This window comes from Lissotriton vulgaris, chromosome 6 (genome assembly GCF_964263255.1).
Source record: "Lissotriton vulgaris chromosome 6, aLisVul1.2, whole genome shotgun sequence".
In the NCBI taxonomy this organism is placed as follows: domain Eukaryota; kingdom Metazoa; phylum Chordata; class Amphibia; order Caudata; family Salamandridae; genus Lissotriton; species Lissotriton vulgaris.
The window spans coordinates 58,537,517-58,554,502 of NC_141694.1; the positions used below are offsets into that span (position 1 = coordinate 58,537,517).

Sequence of the window (16,986 nt, forward strand, 5' to 3'; positions counted from 1 at the left end):
CCACCTATGGATCTCCAACTGCGCCAACACTCTCCAAGAGTCCAGGCCCACCTGCAGACTGCTCGAGAAAAGATTGAGAAGCAGCAAGATATTGGCAGACCACACAGCCTTGAATACTGCTGTCACCACACACCACCACCTCATCAGAACAACAAAGAAAATGGCCATACAGTAACTCATCAACGCCAATGCACACAACAGCAAATAATTCTTCACGGTGGTCAAAGAACTCTCTAAACCCAGCACAAAGACAGCAGACATCCCCCCTCCCAAGACCTTTGCTACAACCGAGCCACCTTCTTCCACCAAAAGATCAAGGAGATCTACAACAGCTTTGCAACCCAAGACCCACCCGCCGCACCGCAATCACCACATTCAGTGGCTCCAGACCCCAGGAGACACTGCCCAACTGGACCACCTTCACCACTGACGACATCCTCAAGATCATGAAGAGCATCCATTCCAGAGCCCCCTCGAATCCCTGCCCTCACTACATCTTCAACTGAGGCAGCACCTCCATCACCCCCGAACTCTGGCACACCATCAACTGCTCTATTGAGTCCACCACCCTTCCTGAACACTGGAAGCACACAGAGATCAACCCCCTGCTGAAGAAACCCTCTGCCGACATGACGGACCTCAAGAACTACAGACTCATCTCTCTGCTCCCCTTCCCAGCCAAAGTCACCAAGAAGGCCATCAGCGCCCAACTCTCTGAGTTCGTTGAACCGAACCACATCCGGGACCTCTCCCAATCAGGCTTCAGAAGTAACCTCTGCACTGAGGCCTCACTTCTCGCCAATACAGTTGACATTCAAATCTTCCTCGACCAAGGCAAAACTGCAGTCCACATCCTCCTGGACCTCTCGGCCTCCTTCGACACCATCTCCCACCACCCCCTCTGCGCAAGACTCCAAGACACCGGCATCAACGATAAAGCCTTGGAATGGACCTGCACCTTCCTCACCAGCTAAACAAAGAGTGTCAGATTTCCACTGTTCTACTCAGAACCCACAGAGGTCAGCTGCAGAGTGCCCCAGGACTCCTCCCTGAGCCCCCCCCCCTATTCAATATCTACATGGCCCAGCTTACAGTCCTTATCAGAAGCCACTGGCTTAACAGCGTCTCCTACGCGAATGACACCCCAGTCACCAATAGCAACCTTCACAGCGGGATGAAGGATGTCGCCACCTGGATAAAGGACAGCAGCCTCAAGTTCAACTCAGACAATCTTTTATCCTGGGCTCCACATCATCCGCCTGTGACGGCTCCTGGTAGGCCCGCAGCGCTCAGACTCCTCCACACCCACAGACCACTCACAAAACCTTGGCATCCTCCTAGACTCCTTGCTATCAATGAACCACCAAATCAATGCCGTCCCATCCTCCTGCTTCCACACGCGCTGCCTCCTTCGGTAGATCTTCAAGTGGATCCCCACCGAATCCAGGAAAATGTACACCCATGAGCTCGTCAACAGGGCATTGCAATCTGCTCCAGCACCACCCAAAAACTTGTAAGGAAACTTCAGAACATCCAGAACGCCTCCCCCAGATTCATCCTGAACATCCCCCGCACAGCCACATCACCAGTCACCTGAGAGAGCTCCACTTGCTCCCAATCAACTAAAGAATCATCTTCAAGCTCATCACCCACTCCTACAGAGCCCTCCACAACACCTTACCAGCATACCTCAACCACCTTCTCTTCTTCTACACACCCACCCAACATCTCCCAACATCTCCGCTCTGCCCACCTAACCCTGGCCCCCACCTCAAGGATCTGCAAGACCACAGCCGGAGAAAGATCCTTCTTCTACCTCTCTGCAACAACCTGGAACTCCCTCCCTCTACACCTCAGGCAATCACCGTCACTGCCTCAATTCAGGAAGGACCTCAAAATCTGGTTCTTCGATGAACCGCAGACCCTTCCATAGCGCCTTCAGACCCCTACAGTTGAGTAGTCGCACTTAACAAGAAACCTGATTGATTGGTGGGGCCACATGACAGAGGGATTCTCATACTTCCATCCCTTTTTACCATTGGTAGCTTTTTTCTCTACAGCAGTAAGACCACCAAACCGTGGGGCTCATTATGATGATGGGAGGATCACCACCGCCGGGCCGGCGTTGGGAATCACATTGGTTCCACGAAGGACGGAAAGTCCGAAGGCGTTCCTTTTATGCTCGCCTTGCGGAACCCGTAACTAGGGCATCATTGCAGCGGTGCCGTGCAGGCACCGCCGTAGTGATTAGGATGAGCCCTTCCACCTGTCTTTTTGCGGCGGATATCCTGCCACAAAAAGACAGGCGGAGACTGGCTTTTGGGGGCCCGTTGCCGCCCCCCCGTGGGGTAGTGGGTGCACTGGGAGGGTACCCATAGTACCCCCCTACATTTCCTTGCACAGGTGGCAGGCACCACGTGATGCCTGCCACGTTGTGCATGGAAATTCACATCATGGCATTTTCACATTGCGGACGGTGCTGCAGCGAGCAGCACCATCTGTAATGTGAAAAGGCCAGGATGCGCCCGCTAGTGTAGCGGGCGCATCCTAATTGGGCTGGTGGGACGGCCGCACGTCTGGCGGGCGGTCCTATCACTGTTATGATGACTGGCGGACTGATGTCCGCCCGCCATCATAATGACCCCCTTTGTTCTTTGTCCCTGTTTCTCAATGCCTCTGGTTCTCCTTGCCTGATGTTCCTTTCCCAAGATGTAGTCAGACACTGCACCAAACATGAGAACAATATGTTTTCAGCAGGCAATTTACAGGGACCTTAGTAAAGTATTAGTAATCAGTAAATTAGTAGTTAGTAAATTATTCTCGCAGAATATTAAGACAATATCTACCCTGAGCAGTCCAAGGCACTTGGCATTCGCTTACTCCAACTGAAGCTAACCCAGTGACGTACTAGCAGTCTGAGCCCTTAACCAATATTACTGTTGTTACATACTGTGACACCGATTCCTCCCCCTCATCAAACCATTAGTTAATATAAACAACCATGTCCTAATGGGTGTACTGTCAGAATATTGAGTTTTTTTTATATCTTTCTACAAAAATATTGTCCACCAACATATCATAAAGTCAAGCACACTTAGGTAAACATAGACTTACTATTCTTAACTCTGTATTTACATAGTTTGCCAATATATGCATCTTTACGATATGTAGATATGGAGTTAAAAATAGTAAATCTACATTTACCTTATTGACTATATAGTTATATATTCAAGGCACAGAGATGTGGTGTTAAGTATTACATTTGTTACTACTTATATATACTTACAATATGTATCTTCAAGGCACATAGATGTGGTGTTAAAAACTGTAAATGTATACTAACTTATATATATGGCTCATATATATATATATATATATACATATATATATATATATATATATATATATATATATATATATATATATATATATATATATATATATGTATATATATATATATATATACATATATATGTATATATATATATATATATATATATATATATATATATATATATATATATATTTATATATATATATTCACTGAAAAAACCATAGGTTATAGACCATATATAGTTAGGAATTAGCATTTACAAAACCTTGAAAATTCACTGAAAAAATCATAGGTTATAGACCATATATAGTTAGGAATTCGCATTTACAAAACCTTATTTTACTCACACAAAACCATTGAAATTCCATATAAGGTTAGTTGCACTAACTATATATCGCGCACCCGCAATCCACTGCTGATGATGTCACATATTACATCATTCATGACATGGTCAGTGACATCACTGATGACATCACTTATGACATCTCAAATGACATCACTGATGACATCACTGATGACAACATCCAGTGACTGTATGTTTCTGTAAAGTTAAAATATGTCTTACATATTGAAGAATGAGTGGATGTATAAGTGTCTGGATGAAGGATTTAGTAGGTGCATGACTGACTGTATGAGTGAGTGATTAAATGTGTCTCACTGAGTGCATGGGTTAGTGACTAAACTGTCTTAATTTGTGCATCATTATGTCTGTTGTTCTGTAAACTGTTGCATGTGTTGATAAGTAGCTATATGAGTAACTATATGGGTTATTGATTGGTTGCCCAAGTATTTGTATGGGAGACTGAGTGTGTGTGTGGGTGGCTGGGAGGTGTATGCCTCTGTGCATAGATGTGTGAGCAGTTGATTCACTAGATGTATGGTTTCAAAAGTGCATGTGGAAACAGCTGTATGGGCGGTTGACTGTGTGCATGAGTGTATTGGTGAGTGAATGGATATCTCAGTGCTACATGTCAAAGTAAGTACATATGTAAAACACAGTACATGTGAGAGTTGACATATATAAATAACTGTGCATAAGAGCCAGTGAATGTGTGAGTGGCTGTATGGATCATTGTGAACTTGTATCAGAGATTGTATAAGAGAGTAAATATGTGTTAGTATATGTTTGAATAAGTAAAGTTTGTATAACTGTATAGTTGAGGAAATGGAGGTGTGATTGATTCTTTGCATGACTGACTAGGCGTGTGAGTAACTCCATGGATGAGTGACAGTCTGTGAGTGTCTGTTTACACTGATTGTATCTAAGGTTATATTAGAGTCTGAAGAGGTTCATCGTATTATCACATGAATGATATCATCAGTGATGTGATCAGTAATGTCAAATGAGATGTCATCAGTGATGTCATTTGAGATGTCATCAGTGATGTCATTTGAGATGTCATCAGTGATGTCATCAGTGATGTCACTGACCATGTCATGAATGATGTAATATGTGACATCATCAGCAGTGGATTGCGGGTGCGCGATATATAGTTAGTGCAACTAACTATATATGGAATTTCAATGGTTTTGTGTGAGTAAAATAAGGTTTTGTAAATGCGAATTCCTAACTATATATGGTCTATAACCTATGATTTTTTCAGTGAATTTTCAAGGTTTTGTAAATGCTAATTCCTAACTATATATGGTCTATAACCTATGGTTTTTTCAGTGAATTTTCAAGGTTTTGTAAATGCTAATTCCTAACTATATATGGTCTATAGCCTATGGTTTTTTCAGTGAATATATATATATATACATACATATATAAACATATATCATCTGTATATCTATATAAATACAAACATAAATGCATGCATGCATATACTTATATGCATACAGATGCATGTTATTTACATGAAAGTTGAAAAAACACTAATAAAAGCAAAGCTAAAAAGCCACCTCATTACAAACAGAATGGCTTTAACTTAAACGAGGGCGAGATCTATTGCATTTTCAATGCTTGTTTACTTTGGTTCCATCAAGAAGGCATTCAGATGTGTCACACATTTGCCATAAATTCTGAATGTTAGCACTCTAGTTGCACATTAGATCACTGTAGTAAAGCTACTGCTCACCAGGGACATCTGCTGCTGGTATTCAAAGTGCATGTTTCAGTCTGCATGTCAGAATTTTTTTAATGAAATAGAAGAGGATTTGAGAAGTCACTCAAAATGATCCCTAATTTTTCTTTCTGAAGCACTAATCATACTTTCTATGGCAAAATTAACCCCCTCATGTTGTTCCTTTTTAAATTGAGTGTTTTCAGACTTACCACTTCATTCCAATCAAGATGGCTTCTGGTGTGCCATACTTTTGTCATAAGTAAGACTGTTAGCGCTCTAGTTGTTCTTTAGAACACTCTGGGACATTCTGTCATTGGGCTATACTTGGGGTACATCTGGGTGATATTTGGGCTACATTTAGGCTCTTTTGTCTCTGGTGGCCATCTTGGGAGACTGTATGTCAGAATTTTTTAATGAAATTGAAGAGGGTTTGAGAAGTCACTCAAAATGTGCCCTAATTTTTCTTTCTGCAGCACTAATCATAATTCATATGGCAAAATATACCCCCTCATTTTGTTCCTTTTTAAATTAAATGTTTTAAGAGTTACCACTTTATTCCAATCAAGATGGCTTCAGGTGTGCCATACCTTTGTAATAAGTAGGACTGTTAGCGCTCTAGTTGTTCTTTAGAACACTCTGGGACATTCTGTCATTGGGCTATACTTGGGCTACATCTGGGTGATATTTGGGCTACATTTGGGCTCTTTTGTCTCTGGTGGCCATTTTGGGAGGCTGCATGTCAGAATTTTTTAATGAAATAGAAGAGGATTTGAAAAGTCACTCAAAATGTGCCCTAATTTTTCTTTCTGCAGCACTAATAATACCTTCTATTGCATAATATACCCCCTCATTTTGTTCCTTTTTAAATTAAATGTTTTAAGAGTTACCACTTTATTCCCATCACGATGGCTCCAGGTGTGCTATACCTTTGTAATAAGTAGAACTGTTAGCGCTCTAGTTGTTCTTTAGAACACTCTGGGACATTCTGTCATTGGGCTATACTTGGGCTACATCTGGGTGATATTTGGGCTACATTTGGGCTCTTTTGTCTCTGGTGGCCATTTTGGGAGACTGCATGTCAGAATGTTTTAATAAAATAGAAAAGGATTTGAGAAGTCACTCAAAATGTGCCCTAATTTTTCATTCTGCAGCACTAATCATACTTTCTATGGCAAAATATACCCCCTCATGTTGTTTCTTTTTAAATTAAATGTTTTAAGAGTTACCACTTTATTCCAATCAAGATGGCTTCAGGTGTGCCATACCTTTGTAATAAGTAGGACTGTTAGCGCTCTAGTTGTTCTTTAGAACACTCTGGGACATTCTGTCATTGGGCTATACTTGGGCTACATCTGGGTGATATTTGGGCTACATTTGGGCTCTTTTGTCTCTGGTGGCCATTTTGGGAGACTGCATGACAGAATGTTTTAATGAAATAGAAAAGGATTTGAGAAGTCACTCAAAATGTGCCCTAATTTTTCATTCTGCAGCACTAATCATACTTTCTATGGCAAAATATACCCCCTCATTTTGTTTCTTTTTAAATTAAATGTTTTAAGAGTTACCACTTTATTCCAATCAAGATGGCTTCAGGTGTGCCATACCTTTGTAATAAGTAGGACTGTTAGCGCTCTAGTTGTTCTTTAGAACACTCTAGGAGGCTGCAGTAGAACACAAAGGAATCAACTGACAGTCTCTGTCCTTGTTGGATGTACATGTTTTACTGAGAATGTCAGACTTCATTTTCACATGACTGAGAAAGATAATGTGAATTTACAGAAAATATGCTTTCAGTTTAGCTTATAGATCCCCTTCCAAACCACTGTGGGAAAATCATGAGATATTAGTTTTCTTTCAAACAATATTCATGATATCACAGCAGAAGGTTTTTTCACATGGTAAAATCACCTTAGAACCCACCACAGTTCCTAAAACGAGTATGGTACCATCAACAAATGATTTATAATTTAACTAAAGTCCTAAAACCCTCTATTAACTACAATGCTTTTTAATGAGGTGCTATCATGTATATTGGTCCCAAGATGGCTGCCAACACTTCTTGGATGAAGTGCTGGCAGCCAATCAGATCAGATGTGTGGTTAGGCTCCGCCCAGATATATATCTTTTTTTGAACCTAAATTACTCAAAATCCACTGGAGCACATATATTGAGACCTAGCAAAGGCACATCGGGCTAACAGTCCCTACAATTTTGCCAAGTTTCGTGCAAATCCATTCAGCCGTTTGAGCTAAAAGTGAGGCCAACCGCCCTATGGAAATTAACATGGGAAAAACGCGTTTTGGGACCCCCCTTTTTTCTCGCCCCCCCCTTGATGAAACCCCCCCCAAATTGTCAGGGGCTGCTCAGAAACAAAATGTTCCATTTTCCTGAAAATTTCAGCCAATTCCGTCCACAAACGCCAAAGTTATTAGACATAGAATTTTCAAAAATCCCATAGAGAAAAAATCCTAACTATATATACCTACTGGCGACCGCCAGTAAGTAATTTATATATATATATATATATATATATATATATATATATATATATATATATATATATATATATATATATATATATATATATATATATATATATATATATATATATATATATCCAAACTACTCCTGCTTCTCCAATGCGGCATGCAGAAGTTACAGACCACCAGACAGCTCTCCAGTACACAGGTAAGTTTATTAACTCCTCTTGGTTTTGTTCGGCATGCCGCTTTTCGGGTAGAAGCTATCCTTGATCACATAGCAGGCATCTGGTACGAGGCAACCCTAAGTACTCATTTTTTCACTTTGAACACCACGTGATAATAGAAAGTGAAAACATACTGGTGTAAGTGTAGTGAACGGCAACTTCTTTTTGCGAGCAACATTTACTAACAATTCATTCTTAATATTTGAAAGATATCATGCGTGGCTAAATTGTCCCCACGAATTCTAGCAGCATAAATGCATTAATGGTATAAATAACAGACACATGCAAACCTGCGCCCATAAGTTAACATAGTAATAGTTTTGCACTGTAAATAATTATACATATTTAACCCGTTAAGCGCTGCAGTCGGCCAACGGTCATTGCAAGCACTATCTTGCCAGTGCTGCGCACGACCGTTGGCCGACGGGCCAGCGCTCGTTATTCGAACGTTCAGCACTGGGTGCTGAACGTTCGACGCAGCAAAGGGGTTAAAACTATTTACATCTATGTACATGATAAAATATTCTGTACAGTAAAAATATATATATATATATGTAAATCTATACAACTATATATACATATGCATTTAATAAATCACTTTTAATTGTGCAATATTACAGCCTGAATGCTGAAAAACACATGTGCAAATTATGGCAAATTTATAAATATGTCCCAATAATCCATGTTAAACTCAATTGTCTATTGCTAAATACCGCAGGCTATGTGCAAAACTGCTGCCTCAATGCAATTGCTATGTGCAAAATTGCTATATATGCATGATATCACATTCTATACGGAAATGTGCAAAATAAATTAGCTCCAAGATGTAACAAATCGACACCTGGTCCCAGGTGTCACTAAGGTGCTCGTTCCAATTCATCCTAAGTTTAATCAAAGTGCTAGGTGCTATGTCCTTAAAAAATGAGTGAATCCTAAAAATATTACATAAAATAACAGTGAAGATCTATACATGTTTGAAAATCAAATATAATTCCATCAGTTCATTTCCGCACTACTTCAGGGAGTGGTATAAATATAGTTCATGTCCATCCCTCTATGTTTCCACCAACTGTCATGTCCAAGAATATCAGGATATTACTCACTGCACGCCTGCAGGAAAATTCAACTAGTTGGCAGAAAAAGGTGTTTTTCTTAATCGTCCTTCCTCTCATTATCTTCTCTTAGTTCTAAAATATAAGAGGATGGTTGTGGATAACTAGTAGCAAATCAAAGAATCATCTGAAAGAAATGTATGCAATTCCTTCGTGTTGTTCAGACCGTGTGGCAATTTGCTATTGAGATTCAGAATATATTTAGTCTCTAGTTGTCTTAAGAGAGTCTCCCTATTGCCCCCTTTCCTAGGTATAGGGACGTGATCAATAACAAAATACCTTAAGCAATTGATGTCTTTATTGTGCACAGCTTTGAAGTGCCGTACGACCAGATAAGCCGGATCGCAATTAATAATGGCTCTAATATGCTGCAGAGTTCTCACGTGCACCTGGTGCTTGGTACTACCAACGTACCTGAGCCCACAGGTGCACACAAGAATGTTCACTTTATAATCTGTGCGACAATCAAAATTGCCCCTGATGGTCAATTCTTGTTCTCTAAAGGGTGTGCTGTATTTTGAGGTGTTGACATCAAATTTACATGCTCGGCAGTTCGCGCATTTGAAAAACCCCTGTTTTACAGGTAGCCACGTTTTGGTGGAGGCCCCTTCTACCACGGGTTTGGATAAATAAGCTTCCATGGTTTTGCATTTTCTGAAGGTTACCGTTGGTTTCTCCGGTAATCTTTCTTTCAAGATGTTATATATATATATATATATATATATATATATATATATATATATATATATCCTGCACTCCGTTTGTCTCCTAGCTCGCGCGCTCGCACAGCCAGCAAGCAGACTCCGGACACGGACCTCGAGGTGCATCAAAGATCTTTATTTGGCAGAAAGAGTCACCGACGTTTCGGCTCAACGGAGCCTTGATCACATGACCTATATACATATATAAATATGCATATATTTATATATATATATATATATATATATATATATTGTTCTCCAACTTGAAAAACGGCAGCGCCTCTGCCCGTTTCCCCAGCGCGCAAACAGCAATAAACGTCCCGAGTCAGACTTGTAGTATACCTTCTTTTATTTTGTCATCAAAGTGCAGGGTGCAGAAGACATCAAACAGACGCGTTTCGGGCGCGGACGCCCTTGCTCACTGTCAGCGAGAGATGGACACGTCAATCATTAAATAGCAAACATTGGTGTTCAAAAAGCGCACCAGAGTGCTCACAGAGGTAAACATAGTCAGAGGACTAATACTGAAAAGCCTGAAAATAAGTAACTGCCATAGCGGCCATTGGTAAATGGTGAACCAAACCATGACCCTACATATATGTACAAATACAATAACATTACCGATGGTGACCACAATATTGCAAACAGCATTATAATTAATCAATATTAAATGTAAACAAATAACATATGTGCAAATACGCAAATTGATGTGCAAATGGGCAAATGTATAAAGTGTCACGGGCAATTGCATAATGCCTAAGCATACATTACTTAACTGTTTAAATGCATTATGTTAAAAGTGCAAAGTGCCTTGTAAACTTAGTAACTGTGCAAATACGCAATTTTAAATGCTGTCACATTAATGGTAGATAAAACTTCAACCATATGTCATTGCACATCATTCTTTGGCGCGTTGATGTTTCATTTGTTGGTCGTAAATGCTATAGAAGTGTTATTAAACTATTGAATATGTATAGTTAATCACATGTGTATATATATATATGCAACAATGTTCCTGTTTCACCAATCCACAGTGAAATAGACCAGGTAAGGACCTCTTAACGTGACTTTTCTTTAAAATAGGCAGAAAGAAGCAGCAACGATGTTCTCCAGTGAAAGTAAGTATTTATTTCACACAGATGAAATGAAAAGACATGGTGTCATCCATCAAATATATATATATAGACATATTTATATAGATATATATTGCTATATATATCTATATATTTCCAATCCAATCCAAACAATTCTTTATTTCGGCCATATAGACCATAAAAGATGCAGTAGAAAACATTACATACATTTAAAATACATTTCAAAATACATTGTATAAAATTCTCTCTCATCCAGCGAGGAATGGAATTATAATATGGCTGAGATACCCGCCACCCCCTCTCAACACAATCCCCAAGGATGGGAAACCGGAAACAGTTCTGAACTTTTGGAAGACGGGAGGGAGTGACCCCCCCGGCCGTATTTATTAAAATATGAAACAAAATTAAAACATTAAAATAACAGTTTCATATTATGTACAATTTCATTACCACATTGCGATGTTTGGCTAACCTTAACATATTCTCTAATACAAAGGTTCTCCTAGCCGAACTAACATCCTACAAAACATTTAACTTGAAATTTTGAAATTGTACATCCTAACGTTTAAGGGCCAACGGCAAGGTCGTAACCGGTGTCAAGATCCCTAAACCAGAAATATCCCCCTCACTTGTGAGGGGCGACCGCACAGAGGTGTACCTCAAGTGCAACTACCAATTTCCCTTGACTTGACGGGGGCCCCAATAAACTCGACGCCACTTAAAGGTCGTCCGAGGACTCGTGTGAGGTATCTAGAAGGTAGCGTAGACCCCCCCCCCAAACCCCACACAACTTACCACATCTGCCGTCGCAGATGTCCTGGCCCCGGGAAATTCTCCAGGAGGGGGCTGTAGCCCCTCCTACCCAGGAAGGGGCCTTGACCGCCTTTCCTTTCCTTTCGGCGGCCCATCCTTAGAAGGGACCGCCTCCCCGTTGAGGGGCCAATGACAACCTCCCTCGTGCGCTCCCATCCGTAATGGGTGACGCCCACTCATAGGGATCTTCCAATTAGTGCTCACCGATCATGACCTTACCGCCACAGGCCGGATAGTTGACCGGCTATCCGGACCCCCCACAACACTCCTACCTAAAGGTCATGTCTTAAAGTCTTTAGCCAAGCTATCAAGTCTCCTATGAGTAACTCGTTCCCCACCCGGGACAAATGAACACCATCCCCCAAATACATACTGTCACCATTAATACAACCATGCGAAATAGAATGCAGTGTATTGGAACGGAACAATCTACTCACTTTGTTATTAATTTTTCTTACTGAATGATTCAGAGCAGAAACAGAAATAGCCCCCCGCCATACTTTTCGTGGGATCATATGGGACCATGTAATTGTGCACCCTGGAACTCTCCTCGCTAACCAACTTACAGTGGAAAGCATCGCCTCAAGAAGAAGTCGTCTACCAGTGGTGACCAAATCATTGCCCCCAAGATGTACTATGACTATAGACGGCGGTGACCTCGTCCGCCCTAGCAAACCCTCGAAAAATGATTGAAACTAGTCAATACAGAGTCCGCCCCTTCCGTAGAAGGACACACTGTACCCGTATTCCCCAGCCACGTGAATCATGTCACCTGCTTTGAATACGTCCGCGGCACGCCTCACGTATGAGTGGCCCACGACCCACACCTCCTTTCTCACAGCCGGTGATGTCTGACCGCTGGCCCGGTGTTGGGTCGACTGCATAGTCCGCCCCGCCTCGTAGGCTTGCGCAACTGAAACCAAACAAAAAGAAGAAGCGTGAGTACATCATTACAGCTTCACAACATGTGCAGCCGCACATACCTTTTATAACAGTTGGAGGACCAACGCCCCACACGTTTAACTTGTTCGACATTCAGACCCCTGGCTGTAGCCTCTGTAGCAGCCCCTATCCGAAAGGAATGGGTCCCAAACTCGCCCGGGTTCAAGCCCGCAGCGGCAATCGACATCGCAAGCACCCGCTGAAACTGAAACCTCGTCAGTGGGGTGGCGTCAGCGTGTCTCAACAAGGTCCCCCCCCCATGATGCCACCCTTTGTGCTAAATATTCCTCTACACAACTCACCGGGCACATGGAGGACCCGGGAATCCTTTGTATGATTATGCAGTCGCCCATCGCACCCTGATCGGTCTTGGACCTGACAAACGAGACAGTCATTGTCTCCCCTCTGACCTGAACGTGCTCTCGGCACAGTCCCCCCATCACATCCTGCTTGTTCCTTGCCACTAGTTCGCTTACCCGCATAGCCCCATGGAATGCCAGCGTAAAAGCGGCTCGGAATAACACTGTTTCATACTGGGATGAACACGTTGCAGGGAGTATGGATAATAACAGGGCCAACCTATCCAAACCTATCGGGCGCCTTTCATCTACTCTGCGACCCTCAAGGCGTTGCCACCCACGTAGCGCTTTTTGCACAACGAAAGACGCTGTCGGGTCCTGGATCCCATGAGCCCTAGCCACAAAGGAAATGGCGGCCCGATGCCTCTGGGCCGTAGCCACTGATTTGCCTGCCTGATGTAAAGACAGCAGGAATTTCACTACTAACTCCTCCTGGCCCCAAAGCTCCCCTCTAGCAGCCCCCAAAAAGGCCCAATAGGAACGGAACGCCCCTTCATATGCCTTCCTCGTCCTGGGTGCTAAACTCTCTCCCACGAGGTTTCGAAGTTCGGGGCACCGAGAGACCAGAGAGCTTCGGGAAAGGGTGCCGCCACCGGGTCCGCTGTGGGCAGAAAACCCCAGAAGGCCTGCATACGAAAACGAGAAAGCGCATCAGCCGCCTGGTTCATCACCCCCGGCACATGTCTTGCCTTAAATAGCACATTCAATTGCATACACAGTAATACAATTTCCTTGAGCAATCTCAGAATCCATTTGCATCGTGCTGCCTGGCTATTGATACACTCAACCACGGTCATGTTATCAGACCAGAATACCACAGAGTGATCTCTGAACCCCTCGGGCCAAGTTCTCAGGGCCACCAGAATGGGGAAAAGTTCCAGAAAAGCAATGTTACTTGTCAGTCCACCATCATGCCACCATGACGGCCATTTTTGTGCCGACCACTGAGTGCCGAATATGGCACCAACCAATGCTCCCTGCCGAATCTGTCCACAGCCCCAGCTCCTCAGAGGACACCGCCGGTTTGTTCCAGACAATTCGACCATTGAAATCCGCCAGAAATGCCAACCAAATGCGCATGTCCTGGCGAACCTCTGCCGAGAGCCTCGTGCGATGATGACCCTCCTTCAGGCCGACCATGGCTTGAGCGATCGAGCGGGAAAAGGGGCGGGCCATCGGTATTACTCTTAGGGCAAAATTCAACTGTCCCACCAATTGTTGTAATTGATGTAGCTTAACCTTAGACTTACTTATACACGTTTGCAGGCATGCCCTGAATCTTAACACTTTGTCTCTTGGTAAACGAAAACAACCTTCTTCAGAGTCGAGCTCGATCCCCAGAAACTCGAGGCAAGTCGAGGGACCCACAGTCTTACCTGGTGCCAATGGCACGCCAAACTGATTCATCAAGACACAAAATTCAGTCAACGCCTGTCCACATTCCGGATCCCCGGCTGCCCCCAGAAACAAAAAGTCATCGAGATAATGCATAACATGTTGAAACCCCGTCTTCTTTGTGAAGACCCATTGCAGGAAACAACTGAACTTTTCAAAATAGGCACAAGATATAGAGCACCCCATTGGCATACACCTATCCATGTAATAGTGACCCTGAAACATGAAACCAAGAAGACGCTGGTCGTCTGGATGTACCGGGAGCAACCGGAACGCTGACTCGATATCAGATTTTGCCATCAGCGCACCGGGCCCCAGGCGATTCAATATGGCTACGGCCTCATCGAAGGATGCGTACCGCACCGAACACACTTCCGGGTCTATCGCATCGTTTACGGAAAGACCACGTGGGGCTGATAAATTATGTATCAGCCGAAACTCACCCGGGTCCTTCTTGGGGACCACCCCTAAAGGGGAACAAACAAAGTTAGCCACTGGTGGCACATTAAATGGACCGGCGACTCGACCTCGAGTAACCTCTTTCCCGATCTTTTCCTGTACCACGGTCGTATGTTGCAAGACCGATAATTGGTTTTTACATTTCGCTATACCCTGAAACTCCCCCACTGGGATGCGGAAACCATATGAAAACCCGTTCCGCAACACCCCAGCGGAAGCGTGATCCGGGTATTCGCTGAGCCAGGGAATCATTGCCATGGTATCAATCGGAGTAGGTAAAGGCGCCCCTCGGACTATATTAGACCTGTTTGGCGCCTCCTCTACTCCCGTTATCACCCGTTTTGGCTCTGCACATGGACTCAGGATGGGATGATTGCCCACACCCACCACATTCGTGCCTAAATTTGCATGACCCCTGGGGCCTCGTACATTTACCCCTGTTAAAGTTCCAACAAATCCCCCTTTTACCTGCGTTGCAGATCGGCCTCGAGTGGTAGTCGTTACTCGTACCTGATCGAAAGGGCGTCCCAGCATATTGGCGGGAGGATTCACCCACGCTACTCCCTACCAATGGCAACTTCAACATACCAGTATCTTCCATTTTGGACCAAGACACAGAATCATAACAATCCCAAGTTAAGTTTTTATCATGTTCTTTCGCTTTTCTGAAAATATTATCGTAACAGAACCATTGATTGCCCTCGTGTGATACAGAATACCCCATGATCCGTGACTGATAAATCGGCAATTCGGACAGCAACTCGGGCCTACGTTCACCCATGATGGATGTAAAAATCCCCCACGCTCTGCCCCAAGTGCCAATGTTTTCATTTACCTTAAAGGCGGCCATCTTTGCGCGCCAGACACTCGGATGCATGAGCTCCTTCTGGCTCTTAACATGCTCCATCTCATAATGATCGGTAAGCAACGAGAAGATGTTTATATACTCATCTGCCCATATCTTCTCTTTAATAGCCAGAGGGACATGTTGACCCAACTTTTCCCTTCGTGAGGGTGCAGACTCATCCCTCGCAATCGGCAATGGCCGCTTACCTGAACCGGAAGCTGCATCTGCGACTGGACCTGTCCCAGGTTGTTTCTCTACTGCCGCAGCCGGCGATGGTGCCTTCGCCGCTTCCCTTGTTTCACGCAGTTGCTTCATCAACACCCGCGCGTCGTCAGCCGTGGTGCCCTCGCTACCTTTACCCAACCACGCTGCTAATTGTGCTGCCAGCTCGGGCGGCATATCCTCCCCGGACACGGGGGTGACCACCACGGGAATCGGATTCCCCTCTTCCGGCATCGGAGTTGGCTCTTCGAGTGGGGTACAGGGAACCGGGATGTCTCCCCCAGCCACTCCCCTTCTGGGCCTCTTGCCTTTTCCTCCCGGAGCTGCTCCTGCCAAAGGACGTTTCGGTCCCCCTTCCTCGTCATTATCCGCCATTCGCCTCTTTAGGTCGGTCACCTCTTTCATAAGAACACGCAGCATCTGGTCGGTAGTCATTCGCTTTCCCGCTTTCTTGGGCATTCTCCAACAGAGTATCTGTAAAATAAACAAGAAAGATTACAACGCTCAAAATTGGCTCTTCGTTCCGTCTCGAGCTCACGTGCAGCGAGGAGGTGCAGCTTCAGAGCACAGGAACAAGAGGATGCTTCCTTGGCTTGTTGCTCCTTTTATCCGTCTTCAGGGCGGGCGTAAACCCGCCCCTGCCTGCCCCAAGGGCGTGGCCGGCCGCGTCAGTGTCTAGGCCAGCCCACTCCAGGGCGGGAAAAAGGCGCGCCCCGGCTACGCCGCTTCGGGCATACCAGCCGAGACTCGCCTCCCGCCCAAGATGGCTTCCCGGGGGGATCGTGGTACTCCGCCATACGTTCGGGGGGACCGAATGGTCGCCCCTTTCCATAACAGTAGAATGGTTCAGGGGGCTTTTTTCTTTCTGATCAGCCATACTGCCATTAAAAATTTGGATATAGCGAACAAAATGTGACCCAAAGTGCTGGTTTTCA

At 44.1% G+C, this 16,986-nt stretch overlaps 1 protein-coding gene across 1 annotated transcript in view; it reads right to left on the reverse strand.

Moving 5' to 3' along the window:
- Positions 1 to 1,063: 1,063 nt before the first annotated feature.
- LOC147706784 (uncharacterized) overlaps positions 1,064 to 16,986 on the reverse strand; it is a 48,988-nt gene continuing 33,065 nt past the window's right edge. Inside the window, exon 3 of the mRNA XM_086925583.1 lies at positions 1,064 to 1,191. Within this exon, the coding sequence (XP_086781709.1) occupies positions 1,064 to 1,191 (128 nt within the window). The remainder of the gene's footprint in view (positions 1,192 to 16,986) is intronic.